Source organism: Anser brachyrhynchus (genome assembly GCF_964034855.1).
Source record: "Anser brachyrhynchus genome assembly, chromosome: 1".
Taxonomy (NCBI): domain Eukaryota; kingdom Metazoa; phylum Chordata; class Aves; order Anseriformes; family Anatidae; genus Anser; species Anser brachyrhynchus.
In genome coordinates this window covers 151,720,992-151,746,040 of record NC_137694.1, presented here as the reverse complement: position 1 = coordinate 151,746,040, position 25,049 = coordinate 151,720,992, and the positions used below count along the sequence as shown (strand labels likewise).

The 25,049-nt window shown below is 39.2% G+C and overlaps 1 protein-coding gene across 1 annotated transcript in view; it reads right to left on the bottom strand.

Moving 5' to 3' along the window:
* Positions 1-25,049, bottom strand: part of EFNB2 (ephrin B2) — a 48,186-nt gene that overhangs the window by 18,293 nt on the left and 4,844 nt on the right. The window contains exon 2 of the mRNA XM_080576766.1: positions 7,705-7,988. Within this exon, the coding sequence (XP_080432892.1) occupies positions 7,705-7,988 (284 nt within the window). The remainder of the gene's footprint in view (positions 1-7,704; positions 7,989-25,049) is intronic.

The window sequence follows — 25,049 nt, the reverse complement described above, 5'->3', positions numbered from 1 at the left end:
CTTAATGAGGAAACATTGCTAAAAGAAAGCAATCTGAATTTCCAAGGTGCTACAGGACCTTTAGTCCTACTACTTGACGTAAGAAATTAAGGGATTCGACTTCTTTGGAAGTTATCACATAAGCATATCTTGGTTCATCTGAAGAAACTCAAATGGGATGGGTATGTTAATCCTCCAGCATTTAGAATTTTGAAAAGTCGTAACTAGACAGGAGAATGGATACTTTTACTTCTAATAATAGTGTTCATACAGATTTTAATATTTGAGAAGTATTGTAATAGGATAACATTATAAAGCAGGGATGTTTGTTTGACAACACAAATTATTTAATAATACCTTGATTCTGCTACAAAACCTGCTATGGCAGACTCTGGAAGGCAGGTGGAATCACAGAGTTGCAGCACAGGCTGAGGCAACTGCCTGGAAAGCATCTTTGCAGAAAAGGCTGTGGGGGTCCTGGTGGACCCCAAGTTGACCACAAGCCAGCAATGGGCCCTTGCAGCAAAGAAGGCCAACAGGCCCCTTGGGCTTCATTAGGCAGAGTGCTGTCAGCAGGTTGAGGGAGGTGATCCCTCTCCACTACTCAGCACTGGTGAGACACATCTGGAGTGCTGTGTACAGGTCTGGGCTCCCCACTGTGAAAGTGATAGGACATATCAGAGCAAACCCAGCCAGTGCCCATGAAGACGATGAAGTCTCCATCCTTGGAGATACTCAAAACCCAGCTGGACACGGTCCGGGACAGTTAACACGCTGTAGCTGATCCTGTTTGAGCGTGGGACTAGGCCAGCTCCAGAGGTGCCATCCAAATAGCTGAGTAACCATTCTGTGACTCTGAACAGCTACACTATTGTGGTCTAATGCATTTATGTGCTAATGTGTGATACTCTAAGAACAACTCCTTCTCAGCTTCCCTGGCAGGGTTTGGATTCAGAGCTGTTTCTCTCACAGAAGCTCTCTGAGCATATGAGGAAAAGTATGCTGTTGCAGTTTAGTTATTTTTGCTGTCTTCATCTACGGAACAGAAAATCAACAAATCATGCTAACAAAGACCTGAACATACTTTTTAAAACCAGCCTTATCAGCTTAGTAGGAACTCTTCTCTGAGAACTACTAAGACTACCTTAAGCCTAATCCTGCTTTTACTCACAAATATATTTGTGATTTCCTTGGAACTGCAAAAAAGCAACTGGAATATTGCCATTAGGGCTTAGTCTTACAGTTAAATTTATCAGAAATAAATTGTGAAATATTCTTCCTCCAAAGTTTCCAGGATTGACTAAAATCAGGAAATAAAGTATAAACTGACATTTAACCCTGTTTTCCAGACATTTCAATCCTGTGCTTTAGCTAACTAATGCAGTTCTTAGACAAAAGTACATTTCCCACCAATTCAACTATGTAAAGACTTTAATGAGAAAAACAATTTCAAATATTCAAAAACAGTTTCATTAAAGCCTTTATAAATGCTTACACAGTTCTTGGTCTTTTATTTCAGGAATTAAAATACTATAGTATATAACATATATAAGCAACTGCATAAAGTAAAGACCAGTCATCACACTTTGACAGATATATGCTCATCATCAAACTTATGTACAAAATGAAAGTTAGATGTGTTTCAATATGCTGGTGTCTTTCTAAGTTTCAGTTCAGACTATTTTCCTTATATAGTATAATGCATCTCCCCAGTATACGCCTCCTCTATTTAAAGTTATTCATAACCCATGTGTAAAGCATAAAAAGTATTTGCTCAACCCAGCCCTCTTCTGCACGTAGTCCTATTAAAAATGTGTATGTGTAAATGCAGGAATATATACAACCTGCAGAAGATCAGGACTTAAGCTGTTTTTTGCAAAGTACTTGATATGTGTAATACATGTATATATAAGAATACTTCTAAGTGAGAATACTGTATTTTCCCTTGTGAATGTACTGTATTTTCAGTATGTATAGATTAAGAACTAATAAAAATAATAAAATGAGAGAAGTGACTAAAAACATTAAACAGTCTCCTATGAAATTTTAAATCCTGTTTAATTCCTGAGCATTTCCTGAATAATTCTTTCTTCTAAGTGAATAATTACACTTCATTTTCATCTGATTCCATATCTATTTGGAATACATGGCGAGTGTGAGGGAGGGTAAATGTGTTTTTTTCACAAGATGCCATCAATTAACAACCTGAGCATTCCTATCTTTCATTTCCTTCCCTTAGGAATTGAGAAATAATAACAGATTTCCTGCTGAACTATCTCTGTCTACTTTAAAGGAGATAAACGGTTGGTATTGCCTAGGTAATGGCACTGAATATGAACAAAGTCCATCAATCTAAAGTAGCCTTATTCTCTTACAAGACCTGTGTGGTCTGGGACAAAACCCCAAAGGACGATGACTCCATTAATCCTGTAGGTCTTGGACTGTTAGAAATCTGAAGCTGCACAGACACTGATTTTTTTTTCTCCAATAATATTATTTGTATGAGCAGTATTTATATTTAATTCAACAAGAGCTAAGTGGTATTGCTGATATATCCCTTAAAAGACTCTCAGCAATGTCAAAGATTGACCTCTGGGTATCATTTTACACTAAGAAGAAATCGTTTATCTAATTTTCTGAAGGAGGAGGAGGAGAAAGGAAAGAAAAAAATAGGATCTTTGTGCAAGAGGAATCAGGGTAGCTATTATCACATAGGCTTTCATTAACACCACCAAAAAATAAATAATACTAGATTGCTGAGCTGTGCAGTCTTTATTAAAAAGCATCAATAATATCTATGTTGCAAAGAAATGTCACTGAATTTTTGATACAGTTTTCTCCTGGTTTTGGCTAGTTGGGAATTAACCTCAAGACAAAGAAAAATCTAGTTTTCTTTTGGTTGCTCTTGCTAGGCGTTTGCAGGGGACCGCAGACTGAATCCTGTGTCAAAGATGTGTCAGAATGTCCAGCCAGGCAGATTAGCTAGTGTTTGGTCAGAATACTAAAATAGCATTTTAATGTAAATCTATTTGGCCATGCAAAGAAATTTATTCTTCCCAATCGGGCTGTATTTCAGGGCACAATCTATATTGTCCTTTAATGTGTTCTTCCTCAGACAGTTATTGCCCTTTAATTGTAGCAGGATGACAAAGTGAAAACATAAAAGCCTTGGGATTTTTTTTAAACCCAGCTAATGCTAAAGTTTCAGAACAACTGTTTCCATTTTAAAAGCCACCAGACTATTACAAGCATTTATCCAAAATGCAGCACTGCTAGCCAGTATAACCCTTTAAATCAGACAGGGATTAAATACATACATTTTTTAATTTAAGCCAGAAGCCAATTATGTATGTGGGTCACTTGAAAAAAGTTGACAAAAAACATTTAAGGAAAGCTGCATATTGCATTTTGCCAATGTCAAAGCCAATGAGCATCATTAGCTGAGCAAGCTTGGCTAATGAGGTCACAGGCAGAGAAAGCACTTTAGAGGAACCTTTTCCAGGACCACTCTGCAGCCCCTCCCCAAGTCCAAAGTATTTTTCACTTACTAAAAAAAAAAAAAAAACCAAACACCCACAAAGCAAAACAAAAACGATAAAAATATTATCTACACATTTCAAGCAGGTAAAATTTCATCATAGGTGACGTATTGTTTTACACTGATGATGTCGCTGTATAAGCCTCTTTTTTTTTTTTTTAATGCAAAAGAAGAGATGAAGCGAGCAGAGTATGGGTTTGCTTGGCCAAACTATCTCGGGGTGTGATGGTGGTTTGAAAACTAGCAGCACTGCTCCCTTCCCTCTGGCAAGGTAGCTTCCTACAGGCTTCCCTTAGGCGCTCCTTCACTGCAAACTCAATGTACTCCAGCACTCTCTATGCCCTGTGACTAAAGGCCAAGTTTGTTGGGAAGGGTTCAGGACAACTCCCATTCACCAAAAGTAAACATTTTTAGCATAGTATATATGCCTGTACTATACTACCACGTCTCCCTCCCATACAAGAAATGCTGCATCTGAAAGGGATACTGAAGCAATTACATGATAACCCAAGCACTTGCAGATCTCTCTCTTACAGTCAAGGAGATTCCCATTCATTCTAAGCCATCCACAACACCAGAAAATTATACTTCATTCCCAAAGACACCCAAAGACATAAAAGGACTTTTTGATGCAAACATTAGAGTTGCAAATTTACACACCCTTCTTCTGCTTAACTTTGCCCTTCACACAGGTATTTATGTTGTTGGGCATGATGTATCTTCATGCATTTGATTAAGGATTTCCTTAGAGACTTATGATATGTTAGCTAAATGGTTGCATATTTTAGGATAATCTAACCTTAATATGTCTGTGATCTCAAGTACATTTGACCTTCCCGAGTTCTGCTGAAAAGAAATCAGGTAGCTATAAGGAAATGAATCTATTAGTTTCCAAGGAACCAAAAATTGATGACGGCAAAGAACAGAAAAGCAAGGACATTCTGTTACATCATTTATTCACTTTCATGATACCATTGAGTATCATCTTTCCAAGTACTGCCCTTCACAGAATTGAATCCTGATACTTGTACATTGAGGAATATCTTGCACTGCTGTTGTTCCAAAAAATGGATTAGATTTAGATTATTGTTGGATTAAAGTACCATTAAATATGAAAGGGGGTATCAGAAATTCATCAACATTTCTACTTTAAAAAAAAAAAAGTGAATTAAGGAATGGGAAAAGTTTCATTTTTATGTGCATAGAGCCAGGGAAGAAGTGAGTAGAAAAGATCTCCTGCTGTATCTACCATGAATACATCTAAATGATATAAAAATTATGGCTTGAAGAATTCATGTACAATCACATTTCCTAAAGGTACACAGGTTTCAGGAAGCTTCTTCATCCTGTGTTATAACTCCTCTGCTTTGTTACTCTAAGGCTCCTAAAATGACTAACCCCCTAATCTGAATAAAGATTTTACTGTTTAATAAAGCTCCACAAACCACATATTATTACCTTAGAAAAACATATGTTTTCAAATAATGGCAAGATGATAAGGGTACATGATGATGCAGAAAACATGCTAAGGTCTGACAGCAACCTGTCTGAATAAGCAGCACGAGCTTCGTCTGTAGATCCAGCCACAGACAGCACTGCGAAAACGCTGGGCTCAGTGAACTCTTGTCTTGGGTTGTTTGATGCCCCTTACTCAAGGGAATATATCTCAAATTTAAAATACCTCAAATTTAAAAGCTGGCATATAAAGTGCACTGGTACATTCACTTCAAAGCACACATCCCCCCACCCCCCGACTCAAAAACCACCACCACCACCACCAAAAAAACCACACATATTTCCCAAGCACACAGAAAGGAAAGAAAGAAAAGAGGAGCAATGTTTGCGCGTCTGAGACAGTGGGAGACAGACCCAGTACACTCCTCATTCGGGCCTGAGCACACCTGTTAAATTACAGGCCTAGGAACATGGATTTAAGCAAATGATTTATGGTCCAATTTGCGTACATGATTAAGATGTATTGTATTACTTTCAAAAATGACAGTAAACATCCTGACTACCAGAACTTGTGTCTGACAAGGCTGCATGACATCTTACGCTTTTGAACACAAACTGTTAAAATGCTATCTAGCTCCAGTGTCTCTGTAAAATGGTGTCCTAGCTGAGCCTTGGCCTAGTTTCCTGCCCCTCTTGGTGTTTCTGAGGCCAGCATCACTGACTGCATTGTCTTCTCCATGAATGACACAAAAACGAGCGTTTTAGCTTCAGGATGGCCGGGTTATCAGGGTTTTTTTGTCCAGCCTATTAAAACGTATAGGTACCCTGCTGCAGCTGGGTTAATACGCTAGCGATACAGTGATAAATCAGCCATTTGCTTATGCAAGAACGAGCAGAGAAAGTAATATCCGTGCACTCCAGTATTACTGCCAGGCCAGTGTCATTTTTGAGGCATTAGGCTGAAGGCTGAGCAAGTTCTATCAACCAAACTACCCTGTAATCTTCCAGGAAATGCGACATCTATTATGTCTTATTGCTGTAATGAAATAATTATACAAAACTAATGAAAATGAGCCAGACTTAAAAATTCTCCAGGTAAATCCATGACGCGGATATGACAGAACTGACAATGTATCAGTAAGCTCCATTTGTGCCCATATTTTTCAAGTAATAGTAGTAACAATGCCATTTGCTCCATTATAGCTGCTCTGCTGTGGATTTTTTTTTTTCTAAGCAGCACTAAATAATGAATGTATGTCATCATTAAAGCCAACTATTTGAGCATGGTTGTTTTTATGTTCCACATCCTCCTTGTTGTTACAGACAACTATCTCTCAGCATCTAATCTTGCAGCTTTCACCCCAGTAAATCTCACTGTATTTCAGTGGGAACTCTGACAAAGTTAAATGTTGTGTAAGTGGGATCAAGTTTTTATATACTCACTGACTGAACTGAGAAAGTACTTGTAGTAAGTGATGTTTTTGTCAAACCTTAAAAACAATAAATGGCGTTTTATATCTCCTCAGACTTATTTAGTAAAATATGTCATTTCTATATATATTTACTACTGCTAATTCTTACTTAATTTCTGTGATATACAATCTGCTTTATGCATAATGATACAGTGTGTACCGTTATGGTTATAACTGGGAAGTGATCATTAATTCCTATTAAATGTAATTTCTGTTCCCATTTTAAAAGTACTTGCTTAGAGAACATGTAAAATTAGCAATATTTTAAACTAAGAAATTAATAAATATTTACTGTGGCAGACATTACATAAAATAGTTATCAGCCTCTCTGTACAATGTAATTTCAAGGAGATGGGAGAAATAAGACACATCAGTATGTAAGTTCATTGTAACTGCAGATAAACCAATGCATAGACTTTGTCTAGCTCCTACTAACTGGTGATCATTGCTCAAGACTTCAGAAATCCCCATGGGGCTAAATGAGATCTGCAGGCCACAGTATTAAAATGACAAAACCTAAACTAATGCAAATAGTTGTTGCACTGCCGAAATCTCAGCTTATGCTAACCCCTGATGTACATCGTTAACTTTACAAGTCATAAGTAATTTGAATCACGAAACTCAGGTTACCTCCAGATTAGCTTTCAGGTATAAATTCCTGATCAGCCTGAAACTCAGAGTTTAAAAATTGTTGGACACAGGCCTGTGTCACACACATTCATCCAACAAGTCAAGACCATGAAAAAGGACGAAACTCAAGATCATGCTGCATCTGGGTTTTGCCCAAGAATGTGTTTCCTGAAAGAACCCCTTGATCACTTGGAACAACAGCCAACCACCTCTCACAGGTTACCTCAGCTGGACCGCTCTACCCCTACTCCTGGCATTAAGGGCACCCACGGGCAAGGCCAACAGCATGGTGCATTAGCAGAGCTGCAAGCAGGAAACACACCATGCTTTAGCTGTGCACAACCTTTCAATATGAATATAGAACATAAAATCGTGCACAAAAGGAGAAGCTCTGTGAAGGCACAGAAGTACAATGTAATTTGGTGTACATGAATCGAGAAAAAAAGATACAAAGGCCCTACAGAAATCAGCAATAATGTCAAAAATGTGCTGTCGAGAAAATATTGTTGGAGGAAAAAAAAATACAAACCCATTCAGAGTCTTCTTGGTTTGCTTATCATGTATGACACAAAATACAAAGAAACAAACAACTATATTTAAAAGAATGAACAACTGTTATTTTGAACTTACATATGACGTAATAATCTTTGTTCTTCTGAAATTCCAGGCCCCAGAGATTAGGGCTGAACTCTTGAAACTTGATGGTAAACTTAACATCTTGATCTGGCTTGGCACAGTTGAGTAGAGGTGTATTGTCCTTTCTAATAGCACAGCTATCTGCTTGGTCTTTATCAACCATGTAGACCTTATAATATTCATACTGGCCAACAGTTTTAGAGTCCACCTTTGGGCATATAATATCCAGTTTGTCTCCTATCTGTGGATATAGTACCAATCCTTGTCCAGGAAGGAATCTAAAAAGAAAGAAAGAAAAGAAAAAAAAAAGAAAAGGGTAAATGTGAAACACTTGATAAAATCTCATTCAGAAAAGTAGCAATTGCAATGGACAGAAAGGAAAAAACACACAGTTTCCAAAACCAAAATGAACAAACCAGATCTTAATAGTTTAGGCCTGACTCAATTTAATATCAACAAGATGTTTATTTAGATCTTGGAAATTACAGATGGATTGAGTTTTATAGTCTTTATCCCAGTTTTGGGAACTCTGGAACGTTTTATGTCTCTGGCAGGAACTGTGGTTTCTTCCACATTTGGCCATTCACAGGAGCCAGTGCAATATATGAGGGGCTACAATCCTGTTTTTACATGTTGGTAACATTTCTACTATTCTTGCACATATTTTGCTAATTTTGGACATGGGAGAATGACAAGAATGATTGTTCATTTGGAGCAGCCATGTGGGAAAGGAAACAACTTAGACTTTCAGACTTAACAACATATTGCGATGTTGATTAATGTTACTAGTATAACACAAAGGAACATCAGTCACTCGTCGGGATGATGCTTACAGACCTAGGATGGACTGGAGATCTACTCAACCCAAGGACTGCACATGCTTCTTATAAAACACTTCCAAGACACGATGATTACCACACCACAGTGATTTCTTTGTAAACTCCAATATTACATCGTTATTTTATCTTTTTTTTTTTTCCCTGGTGCTACAAATGAAACACAGGTGTGCTTTTGTCTTTGTATAGATGGAGACTTCTTAGACTGACAGTGAGCTTTAGTGTTTGGGGTCAGACTTGATCTTATTGTATCATTCCCGTTGGTATTAATTACCAGTCAAACATCAGCACTTCTTCATGAAAGGAAAATATAAATAATTACTTAGAGCATTGATTTATCCACAAAATTAGGAGCCTTATTCTTACAAGGACAAAAGCTACAGCAGGTTTGTTTGTTTGTTTCCATTCTCCTTAAGATATATTTGTTTCATTTAAGGCTAAGAGTGCAGTTTTAGAACTACAGCCAGCGATACAATGTCATCTAATGCACAGACCTAAAAGCCTGACTTTCTTTCCTCTTTCTCCTGCCTGCCAGCCTTTTCGAAAGAGCTTCTTTAATGGAGAATCAGCCTGAAAAACTGACTGAAACAATTGCTGCCTAATGAACACCCTTCTACAAGCGCTAGTGCTAAACAGCACATGTAGTAAATCTAGCTTATTCACAGGCAGCCTTCCTGGAAGCTCATTAGAATATTAAGGCCCAGGAACAAAGCTGTAGGCGTAGATTACCCCCAGCCTTCTCCTTTGCTAAAGGAGCCCACCAGCCAGGAGCAGAACTGGATGAGAACTTAAGGAATGGGGGAAAAAAAGGAGGATGTGATGCCCCAAATTTTGAATCCATCATTTGCAACTGCTCCTGCACAATGCAAGTTTATGATCTGTGCTAATTGAGTGGGATTATTTTCACTCACAAAGCCTGTGTAAGAATTGTATTTGTTGTGAAGCAGCACGTAGCAGGACAAAGACATGTAATTACAGATTTAGGGAAAAAGAACAATGAAATGTTGTGGCAAGAAAAGCGACTGTTGATGCATAAATCACTGCGCTCCTTTGTGTCACGCAGTGTAATTTCTAGACTATAGAAACTAGGCTTGGCCACGGCTGTGCAAATAGAGGTGCACTGGAGACGGGGCGAAGCTGCGCCTCCTCCTCCAGTTTTCAGACACGCCATAGGAATGCAGTGACTACCGCGTCCATAAAGCCAGAACGGTAATCCAAGTGCAAAGGTGGAAATACATCCTCCTTGGAGCTGCCAGCCTCGTGAGAAGCTACCTAGGGAGTGGCCAGCCCTGCAAGGGCGCATAGGAAATGAGGAAAGACATACCGCAGCCGGCATATGTTTCCAAGAGAACAGCACAGATCCTGACTCAGCCCCTCCTCTGGGAACAATTCTGACCAGGCAAACGCAAAGGCAAAGTGACAGCGTCTCTGGGCTAACCCAGGTCACTTGCAACTAACTGTATCGTCTTGTCTGGCCAGAGCCCCAGCTTGCATTGCTCCTGTGCAGCAGTGCTGTACCAGGAGATGAACGGTACGGTACTCGTGTCCCTCAACCTGCATGCCAGGACAAAGGCTGTGATCCTGCTGCTGCAGCTCTTCTTCACATCATGGGAATGTGTAAGATGACACAGGACGTTCCTCAGGAAAGGATCCTTGTTTTCAAATTTAGATCATTTAGATCAACTTAGATGTGCATGCTTAATAAATACAAAATTTATAATGTTAGAAACATGCACCTGTTATTATCAATCATACAACCCAAAAGCCGCCCTGAAAAACTGAAAACACTGAATCTAACTTTGGATTTCATGCATATACGTGTGTAATTAAGTAGGAGGGGTATATGTTCTCCATGCAAATTCTGAGTACAAACAAGAAAGGTTCAGGGACAGCCGGCAACTGATTCTCGAAAACAGAGACCAGACAGAAAGCGTATTTGTGTGCCTTGGTTACGCAGCTAGGAATTGCCCCATAAAAAGCAAAGGACAGAACCACCCCCAACAGACAGCTAAAGCACATTTTACAAGAGCTTTAACCCAGGCACTCGTTAGGCTTTATGGCAGGGGAATACTCTTGCTCTGTGTCTGCAGTCTGTACAGTTTGAGCATTAAACTCGGTAAATCTGCTTCCACTTCAGTTTCTGAACTTTTAGGATCTAATGCTGATGGGATTAGGAAAGAAAAAAGGATGAAAGGATTAATCTGAGAACTGGATTGTATTGATTTCTTTTTTCCGTGACCTTTGCAAGAAAGATATTTTCGCAGTTTACTTTCCTTATTTTCTTACAACTATAAAGCATAAATATGGATGGAGAGAATACAAAAGTTTCAGTTCCACTCATGCATTTCAGTTCAACCACAATAACTTAGTGACCCATAACTAGGCAGGATCTTTATCCTCCCGTTTGTGTAATATTTCTGCTACTGCATTTTCATAAAGACTTTAAATAAATCACTTGCTGGGTAATAAGTACTTTCTGAAACTATTTAATGTCAAGGAAGGGAATTAAGACTATTGTTTTATGACCTTATTTTTGCAAACTTTAGATCTAAAAAAAAACCAAAAACCACTTGGTAGAGGCTAACAAAAATTTCAGCATGACTGAATGTATCTTGAATCTTTATTCCTGCAAGTGCTTATGTAGTTTTAAGCATTTTGGGATAGCAACAAAACTTATGAAATGTTTGTAAGATTGCATCTATAAAGTTAATAACCTGGTTTTAAGTCTGAAGGGAATGTGCCTTTAATTAATTGAAAACCTTTTTTTTTTTTTCCCCCAAACAGAGATACAATAAGGATAGATCAAGAGATTTCAGAGTCCTGTGCATGGCACTGAGGGAGGCTGTGTTACATCAATAGTTGTTTAGGATACTAACCCGGCTCTTTGAGCAGTCGGGGCAGTGACAGCACTGGAGCCATTGCTTCATAGAAAAAAGCTGACTTCCTAATTTTATGCTTTTCTGATATAAATGTTCTTTACTGGGAAACTTACATAACAATATAGGTCCCTGTACCCAAACAGAAATGTAGGAGAAAAGCTTAGCCAGTTTCCTGACACATTTCTTCTAGAACTCCAATAAAATGCGACAAGGGCATTTGAAGAATTTTACCCATAATTAATAATCATAGTGTTTTCTGTGAGAAAGCACGGAAAGGTACATTAAGTATAGTAAAAGCTGTACAATGAAATGAAACCACTTTAGGATACAGAGGGCATTTCTGCTGGCAGCCCCAAATTGGTGTGTTGTGGGTGACATTTGACATCTGTGCAAAGCCCATGGATGTGAATCCCTCCCACACGTCTAACTAGCCATGCAGCTTAGAGCAAGTAACACCAACATGCAGAGTTCCCGAAGTTTTGTTTTTTTTTTTTTTAAACCAGTTTTAAATTAGATCAAAAATTCACTTCACAGGAATAGAAAAAAAAAAGTCTCTTCCCCACTCCCATCAATGTTACAGCAATTTTCAGTACTACACTTATTTTGAGGTCCCACAGTTCCTGGTTTTAATGAACACTAACTTGTCAAAGTCCTAGAGAATTTAAATTTGATTTTGCAATTAATACCTATCTATCTATCTAGATACAATTTCAAAGTACTTTCTTAAGAATATAACTTTTGTTTTACAGAAACTTAGCACATTCACACATACTAAATTATAAAGGAGTTCTCCTAAATGATAACCAGTCAAACTTATCTAATTGCATAATAGTAAATTCACAAAAAAAATCAAAACTTTATCTACCAGCAGATTTTTTCATTAAGAGTATTCTACTATTCCTAATATTCTACTATTCTACACAGCCATTTCTGAAACTGTAAAAATATCAACAGAAAAAATCTTAGGGAAATAAATTCTTAAAAAGATTTTATTAATCAACACTGATGTAAAAAACGTGTTGTCACACTTACAAACTTGTAAAACTCACTCACTCTCTCTATATATGCACTCAATCACTAACCTTTAACTATACCCTAGTAATTATAAAATAAACGCAATTTTAGAGAGCATGTTACTACTTGTTGAGAATCTTATATATTTAACTGGGGAAACAGTGCCAAATTTCTGTGCTTTAATACCTTACCCGAACTAATTGGTGTAGGCAGTTAGTTTTAAATTAATGTAACAAAAATAACCCTAAAAATGCGAACAATCAAGATGTTTCTTAAAATACAGCCTGAAACCTTCTGTTTGGGAATCCTACCCACTTAACTTTATGAAGTTTAACTACCAGCCTGACTATAAAGTTATTCATTGAAAAGTTTTATTAAGGAAATGTCATGAATACTAATAACACAGTACGTTAGCCCGTTACTTGCACAAGTGCAAACAGAATACAGAACAGCATGCCACACACAACTCCTTCTTGTTTAAAAAGAATGGTTATTAAATAGCATATAGATGATAGCCATCATCTGGCTTTTTAGGAAAAGAAACAATATTTTGAGTATTCTTTTGCCTTGCTTAAATATTTCTACCGAGGACAAAAGGCCTAATATCTTGATGCAAAGCTCATAAAAGTTATACAGGCAAAGGTCCTACTGATTTCACTGAAGTAGCAGGGGCCTAATCATAGCCTGCTGAATGAGATGAAAATCAGTTTACCGACTCCCAAAGACTTTGAACTGGAAAAAAAATCCAAAAACATAGACCAAAACTCTCTATAAAAAGAGTCCTTTATCCTTACAGAGCTTTTACATTAGTTTCTGTCATATTCAATATCATACGCAAAGATATGCCATGTGGATATGAGGTATACACACAGCTCTGAACCCCAAATGCTTTTTTCCAAAAGCAGTGATTGTATAGGACTGATCTCACGCCAGTTTAAATGGATTAAGTGAACAGGAATTCAATGAAAACAGGATCAGTAACTGCTATGGAACAGACAGAAAAACAAGCTTCATCAAAAAAGATTAATGTGGAGTCTCTGTCTCAAAATGAGTATGGAATTTGGCTAAAAAGAAAGGCAGTACTCTTACATGAGCTTTCTGCAAGAAAAATTACCATAGTTTTGACACAGCAAGATGACAGAACTGGCATTATGCACAGACTACCAAATGAAACTTTGAAAACAAAAGAGGCTCAGCATTTAGTATTATTAACATTCTTTTAAGCGCGTTTTGGAAGCTACTTTTCTTTGCCAGCGTGGTATTATTAAATTATTTTAATATTATAACAAGGTTTTACAGAGTATGTTAAACAGGTATCTTTTTGAATTTCAATAAAATTTAAGAAGTTTAATCTGCTAACCTTTATTTATATGTAACATTTTTCCAGGCAGTTAATGAAATTATTCATGTAAGCAATGGGTACTTGCATTTATAGGAATTGCAGAATGGAAACTAAATGGAATTCAAAGAAATACATAAGCAAATACATTCTCATTCACATCCTTCAGGATCTTTAATGGTAAGCACCACATTATACAAACACAGATTATTAAATGCCATAGCAGAGGTTTCTAAAGCTACAGCTCTTGTGTTTCTCACTTCCATTGGAAGGGAAGAACAACCTCGTTGGAGGGCTTGGGCTCTCCTGTAATAAAACCTGCAGAAAGCCCATAAATGCATTGAAACAGTCCCCTGAAACTGTAACCCATCTCCACCCTGGGTTTTGTGGTACCTCTTTGTCCTCCCTCTCTTTCTTACCTTCCCTGAAACTCATAATCTTTTGGACCACTGGAGGGAAAAAGCTCGCAATGCACTCAAAATGGAAATGGTCAAGGGTTTATTTTGTTTTTATCACCACCCTGGTCACAAATAAGGCAAAAACTATGTCCCATTTTGTATGTCTCAAGTAGTCATGCAAATGGACCCCATTCTTGGTGCCTTTTCCTGAGCCTATCCTTACCGAAATCAGTTGCAAAATTTCTGAAGGCACAGAGCATGCGATGTATAGAGGTACACCCGCAGATACCAGGACTCTTCAAACACATCAAGAAGTGCCTTGTTCAGCCTCCTAGAAAGATGTGTCATGAGTTTCCTTCACCAAACAACTCTTGTGACTATTGCTGTCGCAGGGATAGGTACACTCACTTCTTTCCATTCAGTTTAGGATGATCACAAGTCTCAAGCAGCCCTGCACTTGAGAGAGCCCCAAACCTGTAGTTGTGGCATGATGTTTGGTGAGAACCGTACCCCTTTAACCCTTTGTGTATATGGAAGGAGGTCACCTGGAACCAGATACATCTTGTTGGAGACACTCTCTTCAAAATAAAATCTGGTCCCTTAAAAACTGTGACTTACACGATTCCAGACATTGTTCCACAGAAAATGTGGATAAGTCAAAGGAGATGCAGCAGACCCCCAAGAGGCCATCCCAATCCTGGGCTTGGGCAGAGGCAGCTGACTCCACAGTTCCTGTCCTTGGGGTGACCAGGGGCCAGGGACCCTGCTCCCAGCTTACCCCGCTGAGCAGCAGCAGTGCTGGCCTTCGGGCTGCCGGAGCACAGCTGCCACAGGGGTTTTGCTGTATGACAGAGTGGCTGCTTCAACTGGGTGCCATTCCTCCTTCCCAGAGATGTGTTCACTTTGCTGGAAAGCTGCCCTTCCCTCTCCGCTTGGCTCTCGTTCACAAAATAAAGCAGAAAAAACACAGCCTATCACACAATTATATAACTAAAATCTTCAGACCAAGTTGCGCTTTACCCCTCAGCCCTCAACATGAATCCAGGGTGTGAAATGAATGTGCAGTTCTCCTCCCATAAAAGGAAAGCACATTTTCTTCTGCCTTAAGAATTCCTCTGAGAGCAAACACCTATCTAGGTTTTTTTTTTCTTCTTTTTTTCTGTAGGATGGGAAACAAGATCTGAGTGTTTTGCACAAGGCAGTGTAGCCTGGCTTAGAATATTTACTGCACAGATAAGGCTCAAAATGCTGAAAATACGTATGATTCAATTTTTTTTTTTACCAAGGATGGCAAAGGAACGATTTCAAAAACAATTTTAGATTTGATATTTAGTTTTTATACATGACCTCCACATAAAGCACTATTATCAGCAATTAACTTTTTGTTTTATTGTGCAGAAAGCAATTACTGCTTTGCAAGAAGCACACAGAGCACTAGACAACTCTGATCCACTTACTAAATCAATGCTGGTTACCACAAAAGAACCACTAATGTGCTTAGGATGGTCCGCTAACTAAGAAAAAAAGATGGATATGACCAACATTCTATTTTAAGTGCATTGTATTATAATTTCATCAGCATTTACAGAAATATGAACCGTCAAAACAGGGCCGGACTTATTTAGTTTCAACAATGAGGGAATTACTCCTCCAATCATCGCTTGCTATCTCTCACAAGCCTGCGAACACACACGAGCACGCTCTCTTTTTTACTGCATTTCAACAGAAACATGCTTTCTACCTAGAGTTTAAAAACTGCAAGTGGCTGCAGTGGAAAGCAGAAGCCAATCTGTATAAATGGCTTATTCTGAGGAATTTCTGAAAGAGAAAACACTCAGTAGGTACATTGTAATTAGTTGCTCTTTCTAGTTACCTCTTGACAAATGATGCATGCGGGTCTGGATGAGAGCCCAACTCTTGACCCATGCCACCACTACACACTTCAGAACTTCAAGCACAACCCCCTAACCTCAGCACTCTTTTAATTTTCTTTTTCCAGAAAGGCAGCATTGGTAATGCACAAAATGAGAACTAGACATGATTAGCAACGTTGGAATTCTTTCGGAAATGCTTCATATAGCTGTGCCCTAAATATATCTGAGGACAGCTTTCCGCCTTCAATTCCTTCCAAATATGTAGCATGTTTCAGGACTGGGTTAAAGGAGAGAACATGGAAACTCACCCTCAGCATTGTTCCCACAATGCTTAAAGATACACATTTACGACATTTGCAAACCTTTCAAACATAAGACATTCATGTGATAACTATTTTAAATACAGGAGATAGAGAAATGCAAGTTTTACCACCAAAAAAATACCCTTAAAAATAAACATTTTTTTTGGATAGCACTTTACTGCCCCCTTTTGCACTTTAACATTAGAACAGGTTTCAATATGAGTATACTTCTGTGAAACACTGTTAAGAAATGGGCTAAAACGACAGAGCATCGAGTTTACACACTAAGAAACTACCAGGCACTGCTCCGGGGACGTATTCCACTTACCTAAGCTGTAAACAAATGAAACATATAGCTTTCATTGCCCTTAATCTTCCATGGAAGAGATCAGCAATAGATGGTTTAAATGACCATTTTCCATTTTAATCTGCATGTATATGGGCAATGGAGAAAGAAAGGGGTACTGCTCATTAACGCTAGTTGTCTATCACAATTTTCTAAAGCAAAGATCATCTGCAACTTGCATTTGGTTTTATTCAACAGGAAGAAAAGAATGACAAAGGGCTTTCTAGTCTGAGGCCATTCATGTGTTAGCAATCTCCTAACTGAAAGGATGGGTGTAGCCTTCAGAAGAAAACTTCACAAACTGGCAGGCAAGGATATTTTCATGAAAGGTGAAGACAAGAAGCCTAGACATTCAAATACCCTGCAAGCCTACAGGCATAAACCCGTTCTGCAACTCCGCACTGCAATTACAGTCAGTGCAGAATTCATGTGTGTCTGTGTGTGTCCATATACATCTACAAAAGGTAATAAATCTACAGTCTAGTGGCCAGTTATTTACAAAATACTAATTCATTATGACAGAGCCAGAGGGGGACTCGTCCTGCCCCTGCCCTCAGCTTCCATTTGACAAAGTCCATGTGCTGCTGTGTACACTTATACTTAAACTTAATCCATTTTCCTCTGTCATCCTACAATTACAATACAAGTCACAATAATATTAAATTTCACAGCCTACAGCATTGCACAATTGAACCATTACTGTAATGAAAACTGACTCCCTTTGATATTAACACTGGTGTTTTCTCTCATTTGCTAGCCATGAAATACAGGAAGAGACCAATGTTGTTTTAATTAAAGAATTGTTGTTCAAAATATGCTACTGGGAATATTAAAGTAGTTCTTTGCTCTCGCAGCAAAGATAATCAGGTATTTATATGGTTTGGGGTTTTGAAAAAATAAAAAAGTCTGTGCCATGGATTCAGTGAAACACAAAACCACCGCTCTACTTGCGCTCGCAGAGGCAGGGTGTGCCAAAACCAAGAAACATGGCGCTTTGTTGAAAAGATGCAGAGCAGTAGTTAGCATGGAACAGAAAGTCAAACCAAACCATGTGTGCTTCTTACACAAGTCACTAAAGTCTTTGCTGCTAGAAAGCTAACAGAGACCAGCTGGCACTTGCAAAAGAACTACTTTTCAAAAAGGGCACTGTAAATCACAAGCTATGGATGGAAGAAAGAAACAATGAAAACAGATTGTTCTATTGCTGTGCCATTCCGTGCTCTTCTCCATTTCTATTACAGAAACAAATCTCATGTCAGCCACAACGCAAGGATACAAACCAAAGTTTTCAGTCTTCCTTAACTACAATTTGTTCACACCTGTACGGTCTTGTTCCAAGACATGCTCCAAGCAAAGTCTATAAAAGAGGGCGGGGTCTGTCTTCTTACTCGATGAGACATTAATAATCAGTGATGATATCTCAAATTCAAAGAAAAAAAATTCAGCTGCTTTGCAGTTGTTAGAAAAGATATTACTGCATACCATTTGCCTGCATAAGGAAACACTTGGAAGCTGAACAAGTTGTTAACTCACAACTTTCAGGAAAAGTTATGCCAAATCAACTATGATGGTGTCATCATAAGACAAACCAAACATTTTGGCAAACCTTTGTTATGCAAAGATTTTCAGAATCCAGCTGCAACTCACTTTCACTCCTACCTATACTGCATCCTTTTTCTCTTTATATAAAAAGGACAATTTTCAGATGGGAAAGGAAAAAAAAAAGAGCAAAAACCCAAATGAGACACCTACAATTGGTCTGCACTTGCATCTCACATTAAACCCAAGATTCAGCCACTGGTAAGTGTGGAGATCCTACGTTAATTACCAACTTTTCCAAAGTCTGACTGACTTGCAGAAGCAGAATCAAGCATGACCGCCTCTGCCATCTCCAAGACAGCAGTAATATCTGAACGACCAAAAACAGCTCTTTCCCCACTGCAGTGCTGAGCCTCTCGAATTAAGATAAGCTGCCAGCGGACTAGCTTAAAAATGCCCAGAGGTGTACTCATCACTAGATTGGACATCCCTACCCAGGTGGAAAAGTCCATCAGAAGGTTTCACCAAGTGGCTGGGGACCGCAGGAGCCTCAGCCACTCCATTTTGATCTGCTTGCTGCCCTGTGCCTGAGAGATTTTGTCTCAGGCTCTACCACAGGGAGGCTCAGCATGGTCAGTTAGTCACAAACCAGATTATCCTTCAGGGGTTAACCTGAGCTGCTCTGGGGATCAACTGAGCTGCTCACATCAACCAGTTGTCTGTGGAAATGCATCGGCATCACACTGAGCTGCAAACAAAAGCACAGAAAATTGGGTACGGGCAGAGCTACCAGTGCAGACAGACATCTGGGAACAAAGGTGATGGACCTGCTCAAACTGTCCCAGCCAGCATGAGGGATCACCACCAGCACAGCTGCGCTGATAGCTGGCAAGCTACGTGGAAATTAAGACTCATTCCTAGTGCAGACAGGGCTGTAGCTTCTGACATCATTTTCTGATAGAAAGAAATGTAATGAAGCTTCAGAGAGACGTGTATTTGTCCAACCCCCAAAAACCTTTTCACTCTGGCCTTGGTTCAAGACAGCTCATGCTTAAATTCGTCCCGCTTCAGCAAAAATATTCAGCATTCAGCACATGCTCAACATGAGCTCTTCTGAATGAGGACAGTTTCCTGAGTCAGGCTCTAGGAGCAGAGTTCAATCTTGCTCGCCTTGCTGTCACACACTGATCCAAAGAATTGAAAAGATTACAATAAGCAATACATTTATGAAAAATTTGCTTTTTTTCTCTTCAAAAACTGTCTGAAAACTGTTCCAATAAAAATTAGAAGGAACAACAATTACCACCAAAAATCATGTATTTTAGAATATTTATCGCACAGACCAGTAATCTTGCCTGCCAGCATGATCTTCCTTGTTCAGCTAATCCATATAGCTTGAAAATACCTTGGAAAAAAAAAAAAGAACCGAAAAAACTAAAGGTCAAGTGTTGTGCAGTGATTAAGCTAGACTGCTTCTGAACTAAACTGAAATTAATTAAACATGAAGAAAACAACTGAAGTGTGGACAGTGAATGCTATGGGACTGCAAAACCTCAAAAGGAGTCAAGATATGCCTAACTCCAAACGTGCACTTTCATCCTGTCAGGTATAGAAACCAACTGCTGCTCAGGAGGTAAGTAAGCAGATGGCAAGCACCAGAAAAAAAAAATGAAAATGCAAAACGATGCACCACTTGAAGAGTTAGAACTGTAGTTATGTGTGCTTTCACCAGTGCTCGCTGCATAGGTTCCTTAAACAAACTGCTTCAAACTTGCAGAACATCAAAAGCCAGATGGGCCTTCCTGAATGAATCCACAGGCAAGGAGCCAGGATTCCCGTTTGCTGCAGAAATAGGCCTGGACTTGATTTGAGTCTTCTCAGCTCTGACAGGCTGGAGTCTGGCAGACCTCCCAATCCAAAATAAAATAGCATTCAATTGCAACTAGGCTTTAACTAATAATAATAATAAATTTTAAATCCCTCTTATTAGCTTAAACATGCATTTCCCTTTAGAGTGCATTGCTCACCTTTCCCACCATTGTTCTTTGGTTTGGGTACCTAAGTAAATACACTATTCAAATAAACACTAACAAAACAGTCAGAAACAATTGACAGCATCACAGAGTTTTCAGGCTAACGTATAATTCCAGCATCTAACCTATCCTCCTGTGCATTCTTTAAAGTGTATACAGTTCCAAATGCTACTAAATAAAGTTTTGCAAATTCTATTTTAGCCATTAATCACAAGACATTTAAAAAGAATGCTGTAGGTTGAAAAACCATCTTATAGTTATGTATATGCTATGCATCAGGAATGATTCACCTAGCAACATAATCCTCTACCAGCCTTTATCTTTTTTGGCCTGGGACCTGCTTTTAAAACCAGAAGAAAGCATAGGCTATTACATCAAAGTTTAAATCAGCTGCATTATAATTATCGTGCTGATACCGCAATAAACACTGGGTGTTGGCTGGCCAGGATTGCCAAAAAAGATAGAGGTCCTGCCCTTATTCACTGTCTTTGACAGTGTATATAATCACATCAAAGGAAAGTTCTCTGCATCACAGTTAGCAGAAAAAAAGGATCTGGATGTTCTCTTTCCTTGAGTAAATGATAGATTTTGTTCATTATAATAAAATTAAAAATTTTACCTATAATGAGAAAAACAATTATAATGTAGAGCCCTCGAAGGCTAATGTAATACTCACTAGAGTCACTGGAAGTATTTTCATGGAGTTGAACAGGACCTAGACGGAAGCCTTAAACATGTTTACCTACTTGCAGCTGAAAACACAAAATACTTCAGGACATTTTCAAATATAGAATTTAAAATTATATATTGTAAACCTGTACTTAAGACTTCTCGAAGACTTCTGAAAATCTGGCTAACCCTAAACATTAATTTATAAGCACAAAAAATAACAAAACTAACAACTAATTCAGAACGACACTGAAGACACTACAAGTCTAAGCATCAGTTTAAGGAATGCCTGTGTGTTTGTCATTTCAGTTTTGAAGATGGAGCTGTCCTTGAGGGCAGAGGAGCAACGGCAAAACTGTTTTTCGTTCTGCCATTTTGTTTTCATACTTGGCGTTCAGAAACAGACTCAGTGAAAATGTGCTTGTTTTCTTAAATCGTGCCCCCCTCCCTCCCCCTTTAGGGAAACTCAGTGCAGATTGCACAAGCTCCGTGTTTTAAGTCCATCTTTGAATCAACCTCTGCGAGTAAAAACTATTTCAGGGAAGTGGCACCTGCAGATGATTTTGTGTGGGAGCACACAGCCCTGGCACCCGCGGCACAGGGAGCCCCCTCCATATAGCACCACCTATTCCTTTCTGTGCCTTGCCAAACGCACCGAGTCTTATCTCGCACATTTCTGAAATGTGACATGACAGGCAGGTTCGAAAGCTAAATGTTGGATAATGGCTGGCAAACAAAGGACATCGGTTTTTGCATTATTTCTTTAATTACTTTAACCCTTGTTCTAACAGAAAGCATAAGGCCAGAGTAATTCAGCTTCTCCCTTTGTCATTTGCCTGCCATAAATATGCACCAGTCTGCATTTGAAAAGCTGAAGGAGGCCGCAAGCTTGCTGGACATTTATCATGCTCTGTTCCCTGTTAACAAGCAAATACTTTAGTTGAATGGCCCATTAGCAATCATTGTCAAATGCAGAATGCAAGGTGCTTGGATGTGACCGGCCTGTAAATTAGATGAGGGTGCCCCTGTGCTTTGGAGAATTTCAGCAAATGAATTGGATCTTTTGATATAGATTTCTGAAGGTTAAGCTGCAAGAGAGGAAACATATCTGAGTACTTCAGACTTTTGCCAATCTGTTCGGCTCCCTATATGCACTTGTTTATTTTTCGTTTGTTAAATCGCATCAGCAGCTTGACAGTTTGGGTTCTGGAGTTGCCTTTTCAGTCAGATTGTGAAGCTTTCCACTCTACCATGGGGTAGGATAAGAATGATAAATTTAAGCATATAATTAACATCTTTATAACAAAATAGAAAATGGGGGAAAAAAAGAACCTTAAAAAGTGTCCAAGCCACTGCCAAACAAACAGCATGAATCCTATTTTGCCGAGCTCATCCGAGGCTCGTTCCCACTAAAGAAAGACACAACTGTTATTGTAGACTTCGGTGTTTTTTTTCCCTTATGTCTAGACTCTGCCTAACAAATGCAGAATGCTTTCTTTTTCCCCTCAGCAGACAAATGAGCAGGCAATAAAGTAAATATTTCTCATTTGAATGGTACCCCGATTTGCAACGTAATGCTGACTTTAAGCTCTGGGTGTTTATGGTTGTCATTTGGGTAGAAAAGCAAGCTATAACTACTTGGAAAGCTCTTTAAGAGAAAAGGCAGGGGAAAAAAACAGGCAGCTGCACTGGGAGAGGTATTTTACTACCTTTGCAGCTGCAGATCGCTTAAAATAAATGACAAAGCAATGGCTACAATCTCTGCTGGCTGAACGCAAGAGGCTGACAGCAAACTCATCCCAATGATGGGGGGGGGGGGGGGCAGATGCTTATCTCGTTCATTTCTAGTTCTCAGCCAGCCTTTCAGGAATAAATACCACCCAGAGACTAAGCCAATCAATTTGATTATCTGCAGTTCTACTGGCAAATAGGAATTAATGCTGTTTTGGGTTGTTGGCGTTTTGTTGCTGTTTTTTTTTTTTCTTCTTTTATATTTTTGCAGGGTGGGAAACATAAGAAACGCTGAAACACCTGGCTGGGGCACGGACAATGCAGTATGTTTGTCAGTGCTGTTCCCATGGAGTGAGGGATCGAGACCTTGGCCCGTAACAGAGCCAAAATCTGTTCTCCTGGTCTCTGTTCTCCTTCCAGCTAACCCCAGCCCCACCTGTTCCCCCTGCCCCCAGTGAAGGACGGCCAGGCATGCGAGCAGCCCACCCGACAGCACGGCTGCTGCAGGGCCAGGCCTGGACGAGGAGAGCCATCCCTGCCTCACCACTGCCACAGCCTCAAGCTTCAGCCGGCCCCCGCTCCAGACGGAGCAGCAAATGAAATCTATCTTTACCATATTATACGCCACCAATGAGCAAGAACTGAGCAGCTTTTCTTCGCTGCTTTAACCAGCCCGAGCCACAAGTAGGCCTTTCATACAGCCTAATCCCGGCCCCGAGTTTTGTGTGGCTCTCACATAATGCCTCGCAGCCCGGAGCAAGGCCCTTAGTCTCCAGCACCCCTTTCAGAGACGTGTCATTTCTAACATCAAGCTAATCTATATGTTGCCATGGCATCACCCTTTATCTGCCTTTACATCTTATGAACTGCATGGATTTACCACATTATTTTTATCTGAAAGACAGAAAATGGTGGTTTTATTGCCATACAATCAGATTACTGCTGCTAGTTTCTCTATGCCTTTTTACCATACTTCAATCAAAAGGGATCAGTTTCTTTATACTCTGCCCTTGATTTACATTACATCTGTAAAGACCTAGTCTGGGTTGTAATCCCCTTATTAACTATGACCAGGGTTGATTTGCCTAAAAATAAAAGCAAATTGTGTCAGACCTTTTCACTTTGTTTTTGATTCGGAACTACAAAATGGATTACTAAAGAAATCTTCAGAGTTCACACGGCTGGTATAGTACTGAATTTAAAATGAGAATTAAACAAGTTAAACATGGGAGCTGTGTCAACGGTTTACATTTTCCATCATGGGAGAAAGGCTGAACTGCATTTGTCTTTGTGTTCTCCAGCTTTAAAGAGACAATGAAGCCACAGGAGTTTTTCCAAGCTCTTCTAACACTGTCTATTTGCCATCCTCCCTTCCTCTGCTTTTCAGGCAACTCCCTCCCAAACTCTTCTCCCTTGCCGCTCCCTTCCCCCTCCACCCTAGAAAAAGCCTCACTCGAGAGAAGAGTGCTCTGGTTAAAAGTTTATAGTTCTATGGCACTGCATATTTTAATCAAAATATTTCAAGCAGTGTAACATTCCTATTTAAGTTTCCACAACGCCTCACAAAGAATGAGCTCATAAGCAAATCCATGTAGATGTATGATAAATGACCTGAAAAACAGGTTTCTTTATGTCAGCAGTCAAGGAAGGCAGACATTAGGCACACATGAATAACATTTTAATCACTACTTTTTTCTCAGAAGACTTTCTTCTCATTTGCAACAAGCAATTTCTAGTACCGCAGGTTGCACGACACATGAAGACCAGATCGTCTAAAAGGCCCTGGTTCTGGCTGCTGTGCAAGTCTCCAAGGCCTGTCCTGGCCAGCATGCCACTGTAGTCACCTCAGGCCCTCTGCTGCCTTTCCATTACAGAAACCTTGACCGAATTTGCGACAATCCTAATTGTCACACCTCAAGGGATGCAATCTCCTTGCAACAAAACAGGAAAGAGGAAGAAAAAAGAGAGGGAGGGAGGCATTCTTGTGTGTGGAAAAAGGGGGGACATGGCAATTTTAGCTTGACTTTTAGTCACTGCCTTTCTGAATGCAATTACTCCATTAGACAAAGTGAAACAACATGGCACAGCTTACAGATAACATGCTTTATGATAATTACAATAAATAATATATCAATTATACTCCCCCTGTGAAAGACTAGGGGAAAATAACCAACTGAAAAATCTGGACATTACTTTGTTCTGAATTGAGTTTGCTAATTCACTTGTGTTAAGACCTGGCTACAAACACCAGAGATAACAAATGGACTGGAAGACACCACTCACTTCTTGTATAAGCATGCCAAGTGTCAACAGCTATGTTTTGGGTACAATTTAGAAGCATGTGTTTAAATCATTTTAACCTTCCACTCCTGTTTCTTC